The 16,034-nt window shown below is 58.0% G+C and overlaps 1 protein-coding gene across 1 annotated transcript in view; it reads right to left on the bottom strand.

The window, feature by feature from the left end:
• The window catches only part of PITPNM3 (PITPNM family member 3), an 85,432-nt gene that overhangs the window by 69,195 nt on the left and 203 nt on the right, over nt 1-16,034 (bottom strand). Inside the window, exon 2 of the mRNA XM_045824442.1 lies at nt 3,200-3,295. Within this exon, the coding sequence (XP_045680398.1) occupies nt 3,200-3,295 (96 nt within the window). The remainder of the gene's footprint in view (nt 1-3,199; nt 3,296-16,034) is intronic.

Here is a 16,034-nt window from a genome sequence, read left to right as displayed (position 1 = left end):
ACACTGAACTGCAGGCCCTGTGAGGGCTGGGACAGGAGACGTCCACCCTGGACCTCCAACCCCCAGAATGCTGCCTGATGCTTGCTGGGCAGATACACAGCAAACACCTGAGAGAGTGAGTGACAGAGTCCGAACTCTAGCCCCTGCTCCCTCTGACTCTGTGTGACCCTGAGCGAGTTTCCCAGTTCTCTGGCCCTGGTTTCCCAGCCTGTAAATGGGATGGGGTGTTGAACTTAAAAACCTGAGGGCCCCCCAGCTCTGACATGGTCTGGATTTGAGGCACATGCCCTCCCTCTGCCCCCAACCTCTGTAGACCAGGGCATGGCTCCCCAGATGTCCTTTCACTACATTGACAGGAGGGGGAGTGACACCTCTTCAGAGTCTAGACTCTGGACCCCATTGCCCACCCTGCAGCACCCAACCAGGGGCATCAGCCACCCTGAGGCCCCAGGCCTGCTGCCTTGGCCTCAGGAGCCAGCATGCTGCTCGGGGTTGTGATCGAGCAGATGGCTCCATGGTCCTGCCTGACTAACCCCTACCCTGCCTCTGCCTTACATACACAACCAGAGCCCCAGAGCTGAGGAGCCTCCCTCTGCTGCCAGATCATGAGCCATGAGGGTCTTTCATTTCACCAGGTAAACCCAGTGCTGGGCCAACAGGCTGGAACTTAAGGGAGAAAGGAAAGGAAGAAGGTCTTTCTTTCAGTAATAAGACCTGAACATTCAAGTCCCGGGTTCCAGCTTTTTCATTTCCACCCTGATGTGTGATCTTGGGAAGTCCCTTCAATGTCCTGGCCTCAGTTTCCCCAGCAGGGCACTGAGGAGGAGGAGGACATACCATTCCAGGACCTGTTCAGGGCTGACACCTAACAGGGCAGCTCCATCACAGCAGGAGTCAGAATTGCAGAGGCCACAAGATGCAGGGCCTGCTCAGGTGGGGTCAGAGGGGACAGAGACCACCCCCCAGGTCAGGGTCGGGGCTCAGCCTGGCCAGAGAAAAGAGGCCAGGGAGGTGGCCCTTCAAGGAATGCCCGGGAAGCTAGATAGCCATGGGCCAGTCCAGAAGCTGAGAGAGGGTGGAGCCTGCACCAGCTCCTGGGAGCAGAGAGGAGGATGGCTTCTTCACCTCTTACTGCCTTGGTCCAAGGAAACACACAAACGCCTGGAACAGGGAGACCACATGGAACAAACAGGCAGGGGTCTGGAGTTGGCAACTCGGAAGGAACGAGGACTCCAGCAGCCTGTGGAGCAGCTCCTGTGGCTGGAGATGCTCCAGAAGAGGTGAGATGGGAGGAGGGAGCAGAGACTCGAGGCTGGCGGAGAGTGCCGAGGGGAAAGAGTCAGGGAGCCTGGAATCCTGGAACCGTGAAGAGAAGGAAAGCTGGAGCTGGGGCGGGGCGGGGGAGGTGTAATAAAGGGAAGGAGATGGTGGGCCTCCAACAAGAGAGGAGTGAGGGACGAGGTCAACTGGGGACCACAGGCTGAGCAGTGAGGTCACTCGAGGAGGGGAGGACGGATGGAGAGAGGAGGGCAGGCGTGTGTGTCCGCAGCTGCTCACAAGGAACGCAGGTGAGCAGAGCCCCAGGGATGGAGACAGGGCTGACCAGGGCCACCCACATAGGCCTCCCGCAGCGAGCCATCTCCATCATCTGGGAATGCGGAGTCTTGATGAACTGCACAAACATTTTAAATAAATATGCTCGAAGCATCAAAATATTGGAGCCATTGTTGTCACACTGTGGCTTAGTTGCTATGGAGGAACTTGGCCCTGGCAGCCTCCAGTGGGAGACAGGAAATGAGCCCCAGTGGGCTGGTTCAGGGTTGGCATCGGGGAGGGGCTTCTCTGCCCAGAGCCAGGAATGAGGGAGGCTGGAGCCAGACAGCATCCTACCACCCAGCTGTGCTTCCCAAAAATCACCTGAACTGGGTATTCTCCATTTCTGGAGGCACAGAGCTAACAGGGAAACTGAGGCCCAGAGAAGGTAAAAAGACTTGCCCAAGATCACAAACAAGTCAATGGCATGGATGAGCCCGTGTCCCCACCATGCTGCTCTGTGTCCAGACATCTCCCCAGTACAGTCTGTTTCTCTTTCAAGACCCCATTTTGCCAGGCATTTCAAAGTTGGCCCTGTCTCGGAAGCAAGTTAACCTCCCAAAGAGGGTGACTTCCCAGAGTGTGGCCAAGCCAGCCAAGTAAGAACTGGGGACCCTCCTGGGTCAGAGAGGATGCCCTTGTTCGTGTTTCCCACTCCCACAGAGCCCAGGGACACAGCATGAGGGTCCTCTCTGCTGAATTCCACACAGACTCAGCCCCACTCCCCGCCCCTCACATCCTCCCCTCAGAGCCCAGCTCAGGCTGGTCGCTCTGCCTGAAATGCCCACCCCATCTGGGGCCCTCGTATCCAATTTCCACAACGCTTCTTGTTCTTCCATAGCCACTTAAAGAGTGCCCCTGGGTAAGTCCTGTGTGCCGGCCATGACTCAGCCCCGGGCGCAGAGCTGACATCCTGCCCACCATCATCTCTCACTGAGCAGCTGTGACAGCCTGTCTAACTGCTCCCCACCTCCTTCGCAGTTCACCTTTGAAGTCGCCTACTGGATCCCAGGCAGCCTCACTGCTCCTCTCCCCCTTGCCACTCGGCCTCCTTCAGTTCCTGGGACACCCCCATCTTTCCTGCTCCAGCGCCATCATGCCTGCTTCCTGTCTAGGAGGCTCTGTCTCCCACTCCTCGCCTAGCCAACTCCTTCCGTCCATTCTGCAGAGAGGATATTGACAATGTCCCCACCCAAACCACATGTAGGTGCCCGGGCCTCAGTCTTTCTACAAACAGCTGGTACTTGTCACTCGGTGGCATCGTTCCCCCTTCGTGATTGCATCTCCCTTTGGGTACCTGTTTAATGTTTGCCTCTTCGCTTCAACTACAAGCTGGATGAGGGTGGTAAGCATGCCTACCAGCTTACTGCAGCACTGGGTGAGCCTCGCAGAGCTCCTGGAACACACTGGGGGCTCAGCAAACACCTCAGAGCAGGTGGGAGCGCACGCTGAGCCCCAGCCCCCGGGGAGCCCACAGCCTGAGTCAGCATGAAGAGTGGAACTATAGTGTCTGAGCAGGGAGATGTGATGACCCCCAGGGGGGATTCTTTCTTGGGGCTTCCAGAAAGATCAGCCAGCCAATGATGGGAAGATGGGGTTCACTCACCTCTAGCATCAAAGAATTCATCGTCCGAGCTCTCCACGGAGTCACTGAGGACATTTCGAAGGTGCCAGGGGGCACCGCCGCCCGGGGTAGGGCCACCTGCCAGAGGGAACACATCTGTTAACCAAGCCTGAGACTGCGTCCCTGCATAAAGGAGGTAAAACAAGACGGCCCCTGGACCAAGGGTCAGTCAGTGTCCTGCACATCCCTGTCCTCTTCCTTCTGGCGCTCAACCCCTCCCCCCCAGAGCCCTCCCACAGCCGTGGTTTCATTTTGGCCACCATACCTTTCTGAGATAGCTCAGCAGGGGAGAAGTTTTCTCCCTTATGGAGCAAGAGTCTGGAGGGAAGAGGGGACATCTGGGGCTCGGGAGAATTGTTCCAAGCAACTCAGAACTATTGGGAGCCAAGTTGGCAGAGCAAATGAAAGTACAATAGATAGACAAAGCTATTAATCACTAATTAGTTCCTAAATCAGGGAAATAATGGATATTTAAATGCCATATTTATGAGATACCAGCAGGTCTTCAAAAAGCACATCTTTTCCAAAGCAACTGATTTGGCCAACTGTGTCCCACTGGGAGACCAGGATTCTAATCCCACTCAGCCTCTGCCCCCTCCCCACCCCCAGCCAAGGGGCCTGAGAGTGGGCAGGTCAGCCTCCTCCCCTGAGCTTCCCTTTTCTCACCTGCAACCAGGGACCAGGGCCCTTCTGTCCTGACCTCACTGGGCTGTTGTGAAGACAGGGAGAAGTGAAGGCCGTGTGAATCCCTGGCAGTGGTGGGAAATGCTGCACAGATTCCCAGAGGGTCAGGAAGTCTCCTGAGGGGCAGGGGACAAGGTCAGGTGTGCTAAAGGCCACACACAGTCTTGAGCGTCAGAAAAGATGGGCACCACGATCCCAAAGCAGCAAGAGAAAGGCCAGAAGCTCAGTCCCCTTAAGGCGGGCCCCTGCCCTACACCTCTCTGCATTTTCTGTGTCCATTTTGCAGCCCCAGGAAGAATAGGGCCGAGAATAGTTTTTGGCAGACAAGCAAATTAATAAAAATGATCTGCTGGGTAAATACACTCTGCCAGTTGCTTCACAGGTATCCCAACCAAGCCCTGTGGAGTGGATATCACGAATCCCCATCTCACACCTAAGGAGACAAAGCCTCACAGACAGGAAGTCTTTTGCTCAACATCATAAAGCTAGTCAGTGATGGAGGCAGGATCTGAACCCAGATCCACCTGACTGCAGGGTCTGTGCTCAGGACTGCCGTGCTGGGTGCTCTGTGTCACCACTCGGGACAGGAGTCTCAGCTATCCTCCCCTCTGCTGGCCAAACCAACCCTCCCCCCTGCTGCTGGCCAGCTGGGCAAGGGGCCGGAGGTCTGCCCCTGGCTGTTCTCTGGGGCCCTAGCCCTGGGAGGCAGCTGTCCCAGTTCTAGAACCATCCACCCAGCACGTCTGCAAATCAGTGTCTGAGTATCCTTGCATCTGTGTGAAACTCTAGATGTGTGTCCACATTCCTTAGTGAGCGTGAGCCTCCTCAACCCACCCCTCCCCCTTCCAAAGCCTACCCCTGAGACACGCGCATGCACACGTCCCCCCTCTTCCACACACACACACACACACACACACACACACACACACACACACACACAAATCAGATCCTGGCCATGGGTGAAAATTTAGCAGAAAAATGAGGACCTGGGCTTTGGAGCAACACAGACCTGGGTTTAAGGCTACGGCTTACTAGTCTATGACCCAAAGGAAATTAACCTCTCTGTGCCTTGCTTTTCTCATCTGTAAAGTAGGTATCATAATTCTCACCTCACCGTTAGGAGATTTAAGTGGGCAGCACTGCCTGGCACTCGGGAGGTGGCAGCCTCACCAGCTGCAGGATCAAGGTTTAAGCAGGGCTCTGGCAGCCCCCTGAGCCCATGGGGCTTCCCCACAGCAACAGTTCCTTCTGTATCTTCAGAGGCCCAGCCACACCCTCTGGCAGACTGTTCTTCTGTCCCACCTTCTCTACCACACTTTTTTAAAACTTGAAATCAGAATAGAAGAGACAGAGGACTATCCCAACCCTGCCCAGCAGTCCATAGAGAAACAAGTGACCCTTCCCAGCCCACAGTGCTCCAACCTCCCATAAAGCTCCAAGCTGGAGCCTGCCTTCTCTCTCCTGGCCCATGCACGCACCACCTGCAGGTCCAGTGTGGTCTCCTGGACCTGGTCACAGGCCTAGGTCTCCCGGCAGTGGAGGCAGCCAGAGGTCCTGACTCAGGCCCTCTACCACACGCATGTGCCCACCTTCCCCACCTCAGCCCCGGCACCCAGGCACACAAGAACAGGCAGGTGGGCCACTTGGACAGGAGCCTGCGGTGGCTGCTGTGCCCTATACCAGGACCCCAAGCAGCCCCAGCCTAAGGGCCAGAGCCCCAGCAGAAGGAGGCCACCAGCCTGCTTGCAGGAGTCCAGTCTGAGGGGAACGCTCCGGCACAGTGAGAAAGGCCCTGGCACAGCAGAGTGGGGGACGCAGGGATTGGCCGGCTCTTCCTGGGCCAGACCTCAGGCCAGATGGTGCGAGAGGAAGGAGTTGTGGACAGAGCTGAACTGAATCAGTCCCTGCCCCTGGGGCGCCAGCCTTGGGGCCCAGTCCTGGGCCACCCCTGCACAGAGCACAGGACAGACGAGAAGCAGGCGGCCTGGCCCCTGGGCTCAAAGGCACACATGCCCTGCACCTCACAGGCAAGGGGGCAGACGCCCTGCCAGCAAGAAGGCAGGGGAGGGGGCGAGCTGAGCTTCAAAGAAAGGATGAACAGGGTTGGCCAGGCTGGGGCAGTGTAGAAGTGAGGACAAACACAGGTCAAAGCAATCAGGCTACTTCCAGGAGAATAAAGTAAGAAGTCTGGCCCACCAGAGCAAGGGAAGCAACAGGGGTGTCTGCTGTGACAGCCACAGCCCTGAGGGGTTCCAGTAACGCCCGCCAATTCCCAGACCTCCAGGCACCACTAGGTGCCTCTGAAGGGGCCATGGCTAGGTGTCCCACACTGGGCCTGCCCCCTGTGATGGTGGCCACAGCTTCCGTGCCGGGCCCTGCCTGAGGCCCTGTCTGAAACCAAGGCCCAAGGCCCGCTGGGTTCAGGTGATGCGTGCCTCAGAGGAGGACCAAGGCTGGGAGGGCGAAGAGCTCAGGGCTGCTCGCATGCAGCCCCATCCAGGTGGGCCCCACAGCTCCTCCCCTCTCTGACTCTGCCACACACAGCGACACACGCACACACACGCACACACAGCCTCTCACACAGACATATACAGCCTCACACACACAGCCACACATACAGCCTCACACACAGACACACACATTTACATGCAGCCTCACAGAGCACATTCAGATCACACCTCACTGCTTCTCAAGTGGCCCACGCGCAGGATGTGGGCCGTGAGCTGTGTGGCATCTTGTGAGGCTCCCGAGGGCAGGGCGACCCCAAGGCCCTCCTCCTCTCCGCCGCTCCTCCAAGAGCCTGGCCTGCCTCCTCTCTCATGTGGGCCACTGTCCCACTCCCACCCCAGCCTGCAGCTAGTTCAGATCCCAGCTCTGCCACTTATCAACTGATGATCACAGTAAATGTCATTCTATACCACCCTGTGCCTCAGTTTTCTCCTCTGTAAAATGGGAGTAATCACAGTCCTTACATAGGGTTGCTATGAGGATTAAATGAATGAATATTTGAAAAAGGTTTAGCATATTGCCTGGCACTCAGGCTATAAGGGGCTTTGTTAAATAACACAAATTATCATGATTACCCATAGGCCTTTCCTTGGTCCTTCCCTATGTGGAAGCTCCCAAGGGTGAGCCCCTTTCCTCCTCAGGCCCCTGGAATGGGAGCCCAGAGGGCAACACTGGAGCCGCCCTCCTCTCCCTGCGGCTGGGAGTGTCTGTCCCCTGAGGCTCCCGGCTGCTCCCAGTGTGAGGCCAGTCAGTCCTCCTCTCCTCTTTCCCTGCATAGCCTCCTGGGGCCGTGTCCTGGGTGCCCCCCAAACCTGGAGCTGTGCCGCCAAACACCCTTTTCTTGTGCTCACCAGAGCGCCAACCCCACTGGGCTGCAGGCCCCCCACCAAGGCCAGCAGGCACCTGGCAGGGATCGTCTGCAGACCCAGAGCCTTGTCGGGTCCGGGGAGGGGCACAGGGAGAGCTCTCGTTATGTTCAGCATGGCCCCGCACACACAGGGCAGATCTCAGGAGGGCCCCGTCGGGGAAGTGTCCCACAGAGCAAGTCCCGGGGCCCCCTCCCTGGGTCGGGATGAGCGTGGGGGCCAGAACAACCCAGGCCAACCCGCCCATGCTCAGGTTTCAGGGGGCTGTGGGGCTAGCCCAGAGAGGGCAGAGAGGCCAGGAGACACCGCTTCCAGAAAAAGGCATTATTGAAGGAAACCAGTGCTGGTTGGGGGTTGGTTGCTATAGAAACACGTCCTAACTATCTCCCAAACTGGTGTATGCGCCACTGATGAGCTTGTGCGCTAGGCTGTTTCAGCGGACATGCCAGGAGTCCCAGAAGGGCCTGTCTGCTGGGGTTCCCAGCACCCGGAGCCCAGATCCAGAAGGGCTCAACAGGAACACAGCTTCTGAAGCGACCAGGCAGCTCCGTCAGTCCAGGGCTGGACTCCAGGACTGAGGTTGTGTCTCCAAGCTGCCAATTATCCTGAGGTTAGCCACAGCCCCAACCTTGACCTCAGTCATGGCCTGAACCTTGAGCTTGCCATAGATCCAGTCACAGCCACGATCACCAAACCAGCTGAGACCCAGCTGCAGCCCGGGCGACCACCCCAATCTCAAAACAAGCTAGGGTGCTAATCGCAGACCAAGCCACAGACTGAGCCTTTACCCAGGCACAGCCCCAGTGCAAACCCCTCGACCTGCCCAGCGAGGGCTCCAGCCCCAGCTTCCGCCTGGCCCTGGCTGCAAACTGCACTGGGCACCATCAAGGGGCTGAATCCCATCACTTCAAGGATGTTTTCAGGGCTATCACTCAATTCCGTGCAGCATTTCCCACCACTGCCAGGGATTCACACGGCCTTCACTTCTCCCTGTCTTCACAACAGCCCAGTGAGGTCAGGACAGAAGGGCCCTGGTCCCTGGTTGCAGGTGAGAAAAGGGAAGCTTAGGGGAGGAGGCTGACCTGCCCACTCTCAGGCCCCTTGGCTGGGGGGTGGGGGAGGGGGGCAGAGGCTGAGTGGGATTAGAATCCTGGTCTCCCAGTGGGACACAGTTGGCCAAATCAGTTGCTTTGGAAAAGATGTGCTTTTTGAAGACCTGCTGGTATCTCATAAATATGGCATTTAAATATCCATTATTTCCCTGATTTAGGAACTAATTAGTGATTAATAGCTTTGTCTATCTATTGTACTTTCATTTGCTCTGCCAACTTGGCTCCCAATAGTTCTGAGTTGCTTGGAACAATTCTCCCGAGCCCCAGATGTCCCCTCTTCCCTCCAGACTCTTGCTCCATAAGGGAGAAAACTTCTCCTCCCTCCAAAGGGAGCTCCCATAGAGTCTGCCACGGATAGCTCTGCCACCTGCAGGCTCCTCAGAGGGGCAGCTGGGGGCAGGGGGAGCCCCAAAAGAGGAGACAGAGGGCACCTCAGCATCCACAGGAAGGCACCCCTTCTGATCATTCTAGGACCTCCTGTGGGAAGTGCAGACCAAAGGTTAGGGACCCACATACCCAACAGGGAGGCCCAGTTGGGGTCACAGATTTAATGGAGGATGCTGGGGGCACTTCCAGAGACTCCCTACCTCAGTGACTGGGCCAGCTCTCTGGTAAGCAAGCATCAGGAGAGCATCCCCTCCCCCAGCAAGGTCTTAGAGGACTTGCCATGGACCCTTCCACCACCTGCCATTCCGGGCTGCTACGAAACAAAGATGGGGCCCAGATTGCCTCTGCCCACAGGCTCCCCATTTGTACTGGACCCCAGCACCAAGAATCAGCAGCCAGTGGGGCCCCCAATGACAGGGCTCCACGATGCTCTCCCGGCTGCCTCAGACCACGCTGCACTTGACAGAAACGAACAGGCAGCAAGGGGTAAACACCACCACCTCCCCCCACACTGGGCAGCAATGGGAAAGCTGAAAATAGCTTTTTTTTTTTACCCCTAGGGATGATTCCAGGGTTGCTCAGCTGGGACCAGCCTCGAGGGAGGCAGGAGGCGGGAAGTGGGGGTGGGGAAAGGAGAAGGAAGCCACAGGCTAGCGGAGGCCCAGGGGAGCTCTGGTTAGGAGGATAGTGATCCGAACCTTCTGGAGTAGTCCAGAAAAGGTCAGAGGTGTGTGAGTGATGGGCGGCCCCAGACGCTCCAGAGCTCTCCCAGGCAGGCTCCCAGGCCAGCTGCAGCTCCTGAGAGCTCGGGTTTGCATCCCGCGCACCTAGGTCCCTCTTCCGGGGAGGAGGTCAGGAGCACAGGGCGTGAGGCACTCCGCAAACACTGAGAGCCAAGCAAACACGGCATCAGCCACAAGCGGCTCAGAAGAGGCCTCTCGATCCACCAGAACTCGGCGCCCCTCCCAGGCAGAGCCCGACGCGTTTCTATTTTTGCTGTCAGCCCTTGTTCGGCATCCCCAGCTAACTGTCAACTGCGTCCCTTCCCTCCGGATAACAGGTTGTCCGGGGAGGAGAGACACCTCCCCACTGGTGTCCCCTGCCCCATGCTTGCAAATAAACAGGCTGACCCTCACAGAAGAAAAGGCTCCCAACACCCCCACACCAGGTACCTTTCCCTGGCAGAGCCTCAGCTCCAAGCACGCCTGACCACCAGCCCTGGAGAGGAGCCTCAGCTAAGACACTTGGAGAGAACAGCTTGACCCCCGAGAACTCTGGTTTCCAGATGCAAAGACACCTGCTCCCTGCCAGCCCTGGCCACACACACTGACCTCACTCCCCACTGCCACAAAGCCTTCACCCAGTGTCCTGAATTCACCCCACAGACAGGCTACAACCCAAGCCCCTCCACACCACCCCCAGTCTTGAACCAAGCCCTGGGCTGGCCACACAGGCTCTCAGCCTAGCCCCAGCCTGAGCCCTGGCCCCATTCCCAAGTGAACCTCACAAATGCAGCCTTGGAGAGAGCCTGGAAGAAGCAGGGCGGGGCCCCCCTATGAGGGCCCAGCTCCCCCACCCCTGAACCACTGACAGGCAGGAGGGTCCTCCACCCAGCCTCCCTCTCCACATACGATCTCCACGGGGGCAGAGGGCCACCCAGCTGTGCAGGCCTCGCAGGCAGACGTGGGGCCCTGGAGGTGGCATTCACCTCCGGAGTGACTCACTAAGGCTCCCATTCCTTTGTGAAAGGGGGTGCAATTAAGCATTTTCTTCCTCCTTAGAAGACAAGAATTTTAAAAGCAAGAGTGTAGAGAGATCCGAGGGGTTGGGTAGGGAGTTCAGACCTCACTTGATTTCCAAACTCATTTGTTACACATCTCTCTTGCCCCTCCTCCACCCAGCCCTTCCCCTGGGGGCTCTGGCTGCCCCTTCCACATGGCTCCTGGCTGGAGATCTGGTGATGGTCTGGGGCCCGGGACCACCAGGAGGCAGGTGTTCTCTACATCCCAGTCCTCAGCGCCCCAACTGTTCCCCCATCCCTGCCACCCTTCTGGGAGGGTCCTCGTGGGGTAAGAGATGGGAGGAAGTGAGATCCCTCAAGACACAGTAAAGCCAGCAGGGAGGGGAGGGGAGCAGGGTGAGAGCTGGAGCTGACTTAAAGCTCAGTCTGACCCCTGCCCTCCCCCTTCCCTTCCCCTTCTACAGATGAGCCGACTGAGGCCCAGAGAAGCGGCTCAAAGTCAGCCAGTGACAGAGCCAGGCTTCTTCTTTGTTACACCATTTAACTCAGAAAAGCTGCCTCCAGGAGTAGAAGAGACCCAAGTGCTGAGTCCAGCTCTGCCTCTCACTTCATGTGTGACTCGAGGCCAGACCCTTCACCTGCCTGGGCCTCGGCTCTCTTACCCGTCAAATGGAACAGCGCTGGCCCTACCCCAAAGAGATGGCATCGATCCATTGGACAGGGAAGCATGTTGAGGACTGCTATAGAAAAATGAGCCAGATGGTTCTCAGGACGTTCATCCCTGACCTGGCACCCCCTCTCACAAGCCCGGAATCCCAGAGAATGCCCAGGAGGCAGCAGGTCCTACCAGGAAGTCCATGGTCCTGAGTCTCACTGGTCTCTGGTGGTTCACAGCCTCTGTCCTTGAAGGCACCAACCTCGGAGAAGAAGGCTTTGCCCTTCTGGCCTCAGTCTCCCACTCTGTATGATGAATTGGAGGACCTCTGAGCCTCTCTCAGCCATGAACTATCACAATATACTAAAGTATACAAGAAAAACTCACACCTGGCCAATGCAACACAGACAGTGCTCCGACAAGGTGGGGAGTGGTGGTCTAGCTCTCTGCATCCACCACTGGACTTCCAAACATCAGCCGGGTCACGGGACTCCAGCGGGGACAGGATTCTGGGCTCAGGGTCATGTGTTTGAGGTGGGGCTTCTGCGGGACCTGCACTGTCTTTAACTCAGGTAACCGCACCACAGTTGGGGCTAAGAGGCAGTACAGGGTCCCACGCCGGGGCCTGTTGTGGCCTGCCAGGTCTGCTGGGACAGGTAACTGGGCCGAGGAACAAGAGCCCTACCAGAGCTCTAGCACTTCCCAGGCTGCAAGGACGTCCAGAAGGCTTCCTGGAGGCAGAGTTTTAGGAAGTTCTTGAGTGCGCACATGGGCATCTGATTGGGCCTCAGCCTTTCCCCTGAGCACCTGACAAGGTGAATTTGCAACCTTCTGGCAGAACAGGGTGGCCTACCCAGCATACGTCTCAAAGCAATTCTGATGCCCTGGGCCTGGGGGATTCTCAAGAGTCCTGCCCCAAATCCCCTGGCACCTACCCAGAGTGCTGAGAATCCCAATGCTGGTCCCTTTCCCTCACTTCCAAGCATCCCCTCCTCTGAGATGGGGCCACTGTCCCCAGCTCTGGAAGCCAAGGAGCAGGGGGCCCGGGAGGAGGTCTGGCTTTGGGACAGTGAGGCGGCAGCTGACTCAGCTGAGCAAGGTTCAGACAGGCTCTGGAAAGGCAGGTTTCAGGCTCAGCTCTGCCACCACGGTCTTCTGCGGCCTTGGGCGAGCACCTCCCCTCCCCAGGTTCCAGTGGTCTCCTGCTGACAAGGGCTCTGCAAATGGGTATCTGGGAGCATCCTCCAGCTCTGTCCCTGTGGGATCAGTATTTTATTAACCCAAATTACTAGGTTTGATATACTCCAGGCTGCTGGCTCCTCCCCTCAGAACAGAGGCCAACACCTGGGAGCAAATAAACTGGTTCCTCCAGCCTGGAAGACCCAGCCTTGGAGCCCCAGCCCGCCTCTCCAGGTGGTTCTGCCCCAGCCTGAGAGGCTCCAAGACCCTCTTGGACTCTCCCTCTATTCCTACTTGGCTGGGGGGCCTCCCATGTACACTGCCCTGCAGCTGGCAGACACCCCAGCCAGCCTGTTGGGTGTAGGGGAGTGAGCCCAAGGGCATGGAGAGGAAGGGAGGGGCAGGGCGGCGGCTGTCAGGAACCAGGACAAACCTTTCCCAGCCTGACAAGGCCTCTTCTCTCCACCCTCCCAGAAGCCGTCAAAGGGACCTGTTGAAACACCCAAACCTTCCATGTCTCTTCCGTCTGTGATGCTCTCCCGAGTTCCTTTCAACCCTCTGCACCCCGCTAAGAAGCCTCCATGTCAGCCAGATTTCCGCACCCCTGGGCACCTCCTGCCCACCCACCTCATCCCTAGCCAGCAGCAGTGCAGACCAAGGGACTGTTCCAACCCCCTAGTCTTTGTTCTAGCCCCACCTGGAAGCCTGCCCTCCCCGACCTTCCTGTCTAAACCCTGCTAGTCTTTGAGACCCAATTCCTAGAGAAATCTAGCCTTCTCCATTCAAGCCACCACTGGCCTCCTCTGTGTCTGTACTGCACCAAGGCCTGCCCTTGCTTAGCTCTCCTTGCAAGTGACCACTGTACAGTGGACCTCCTGGATCCTTCTCCACCGGCCCCCGGGTCCCGACAGCTGCCTTTCATCCCAGAGGCAGGCCCTGTCTCCCCCTTTGTCTGCCAGACCAAGCACTCCCTCGGGGCCACAGCAAGAGCTCTCCTTCCCATCATGACCCTGGTCTGTGTGACAGAAATCTCCCCCGAGATGGACACTGGTGGCAGCCATTTGGGACCCCACCCTACACGATCCAGCCAATACTTTCTGGGACCTGATTACACATTCACTTGTACCTGGGGTCTCTGGGCAACGTACAAGTGCTCTCGCTGCCTCCCTTTGGCTCCTGGCTGCTGGGGCACAAGCCCAAGGCTGCCACCCACTAGACTGCAGTGGGGTGGCCCTACATCATGCACCATGGTGCTCTTCAAACCCTTCTATCTTCCCTTAGCAGGTGGTCCCTTGCCAGTTTTTAGAGGGAACACCTCACAAAGTACCATGAAGCAGACCCCTCACTCACCGGCCAGGCTCTCACTGTCTCCGCCCCTGGCCCTCAGCACACCTTGGTCCCCAGGGTGAAGGCCTGATCTTTTCTGACCATCAGTCTGTCCAGGCGAGGCAGATGGCCCTGAATGGCCACCCCTCTCTGTTACATCCCTTCCTTGGACCTCAGTTTCTCTAGCTGTAAAGAGAGGGATGTGGGCTCCCATCCCCAAGGACCCCCTCTGCTCTCCAATCTGCCCTATGGAGACCCAGCCAGTGGGGAGGTGTGACTCCCATACACACTGCAGGCTGGTTTTGATTCAGTGGCTTTAGAAGCCTAAAGAGGAAGGATATTGGCAAGATGCAAAGTAGCCTGGAAGAGCTGAGAAAAGGAGTAATCTGGTTTTGCTGGGGTCAGTCCCTAGGGCTCCTTGGGGTGGCAGCTGAGAGTGGGAGAGCAGAGCAAGACCAGTTCCATGCACGAGGAGGGGAGTCGGCGCAGCCCCGAGGGGAAGGGCCAAGCGTGAAATTGCAGCACGAAAGACAGGCTGTTTGGAGCTGGAAGCAGGGCAGTGTTTTCACCTGCCACGGGAACAAATTCCCACGAGTCTCAGCCTAGGGACCAAGGGACCCACAAGCCAAGGCCGAGGGACGAGCCAGCGCCCCCATTCCAGGAGAGGGGTGACCTGTCAGGGCAGCGATGGAGAAATCCCACCACTGGAGCTGGGAGAGGCCAGCAGAGCTGGCTCTGCCCGACCCTCTGGGCCACCTTGAGGGAGCTATTTCTTGAGTGTCTGTGTCCAGATGTTTTAAAGGGGGAGTCACATTTCCTATTTCCCAGGGTCCTTGTGCACGTTGCCTGGTGCACAGCACAAGCAGTAAGTGTTCACTGCTATTGCCATGGCAGTGCCCGGAAGGCAATCCGTGCCCAGGGTGGGCATGCACACACACACACACACACACACACACACACACACGTGCCCACATAGGGCGGGGGCAGCAGGCGGACACACATCCTGTCTTGTGCTCTTTGGGAGGAGTGGAGGTGAGCAAGGACCCAGCTCAGTCAGGGAAGGAGAGAGAGATTCTTTTTCAGCCTCAATGGTGTCATGTCACTGTGCCTCCCCCAGGAGGGGAGAAGGGAGGGAAGTGAGAAAGGGGGTGTTTGGATGTGTTCCGGTGCTTGCTGTGTCTCACACAACCAGCCCCACCCCAAAAGGATCCTCAGGGTCAGAATGGAAATATATTTGTAGGCACCTATAGAATCATGGTCCTATACAGGGGGGTCTGAACCCAGTTCAGGGTCCAGGGCAGCATTTGTCGGGTGGCAGTGTATTCCCACACAGCCCAGGGTATTCATGCCCAGTGTGTGTACACGTGAATTCACATTCATTCCATCACTTTCATCGCTTATGGGTAGAGTGGTGGGTGGAGTTTGTGTCAAGCCAATGCCTAGTCCCAGGGGATGGCATGGCACCTGCCAACGTCACATGTTGGATATGAGTTCATGGCAGATTTATTTACACGTGCCAGCCTCACAAGCCAGCCCTGCTGACACCAGGCTTGCTCCCCCACTGTATGGTCAGCCCTTGGGGCTTTCCTCCACCCGTGCCCCTCAAGGAACCAGCAGGCCCACAGTGTGCAAACAGGGCAGAGTCTGGTCCACATCCTGGTCCCCAGTGCCCAGCTCAGGACCTGGCACAGAGCAGATGTTGGTGAATGAACGTCTGGCTGAATGAATGAGCGGATGACTAACGCCCACTTCCTCACACCCAAGGCTACACCGCCTGAGTCTGAGGGACCCCAGAAGAGGTCGCACCTTCAGACCTCAGAACCTGAGGCTCTCTCTCCGGGTCCAGGTCGGGGGAGGAGGCGGAACGGTCACTAACGGGTGGGGTGTAGAGGACCCCTCCTTGCCAAGAAGAGATCTCGGTCGCCTCACTGACCCGAGGGCGGGGGATTGTTGCGTCCTGGATAGAGCAAGTGGCAGGACCAGGAGGCGCGTCCTGGCTAGGGGGCGTGGGATGCAGCGGCAGCCGCGGGACAGCCCCTTCGGTCTCCGTACCTGGGTCTGCCCAGGGCCTCCAGAGGGTGGTGAGAGCTCCCACAACCTGACTGGTCAGGGGAGCCACAGCCCTGGCCCTTTCCAGCGGGGCCACGGGGAGGGGAAGCGGTGTCCCACGAGGTGACTGTGGGCACAGGAAGGACGCCGGGCGCGCGGAACCCTCTCTGCACGCGCCGGGGGTCCGGCCTCAACACCGCCCACTGCAGCCCTCCGGGAACCTCCGCCCACCTGCGCGAGGGGCTCACCTGGGCCAGCAGCCCCTCCTGGAGCACTGCGGGTGCCTCCCTCGAGCCACCGGCCCTGCCCT

This window comes from Phyllostomus hastatus, unplaced genomic scaffold (assembly GCF_019186645.2).
Source record: "Phyllostomus hastatus isolate PE091 unplaced genomic scaffold, TTU_PhHast_1.1 phas_scaffold_55, whole genome shotgun sequence".
Lineage (NCBI taxonomy): Eukaryota > Metazoa > Chordata > Mammalia > Chiroptera > Phyllostomidae > Phyllostomus > Phyllostomus hastatus.
This window is presented reverse-complemented; position numbering and strand designations above follow the sequence as displayed.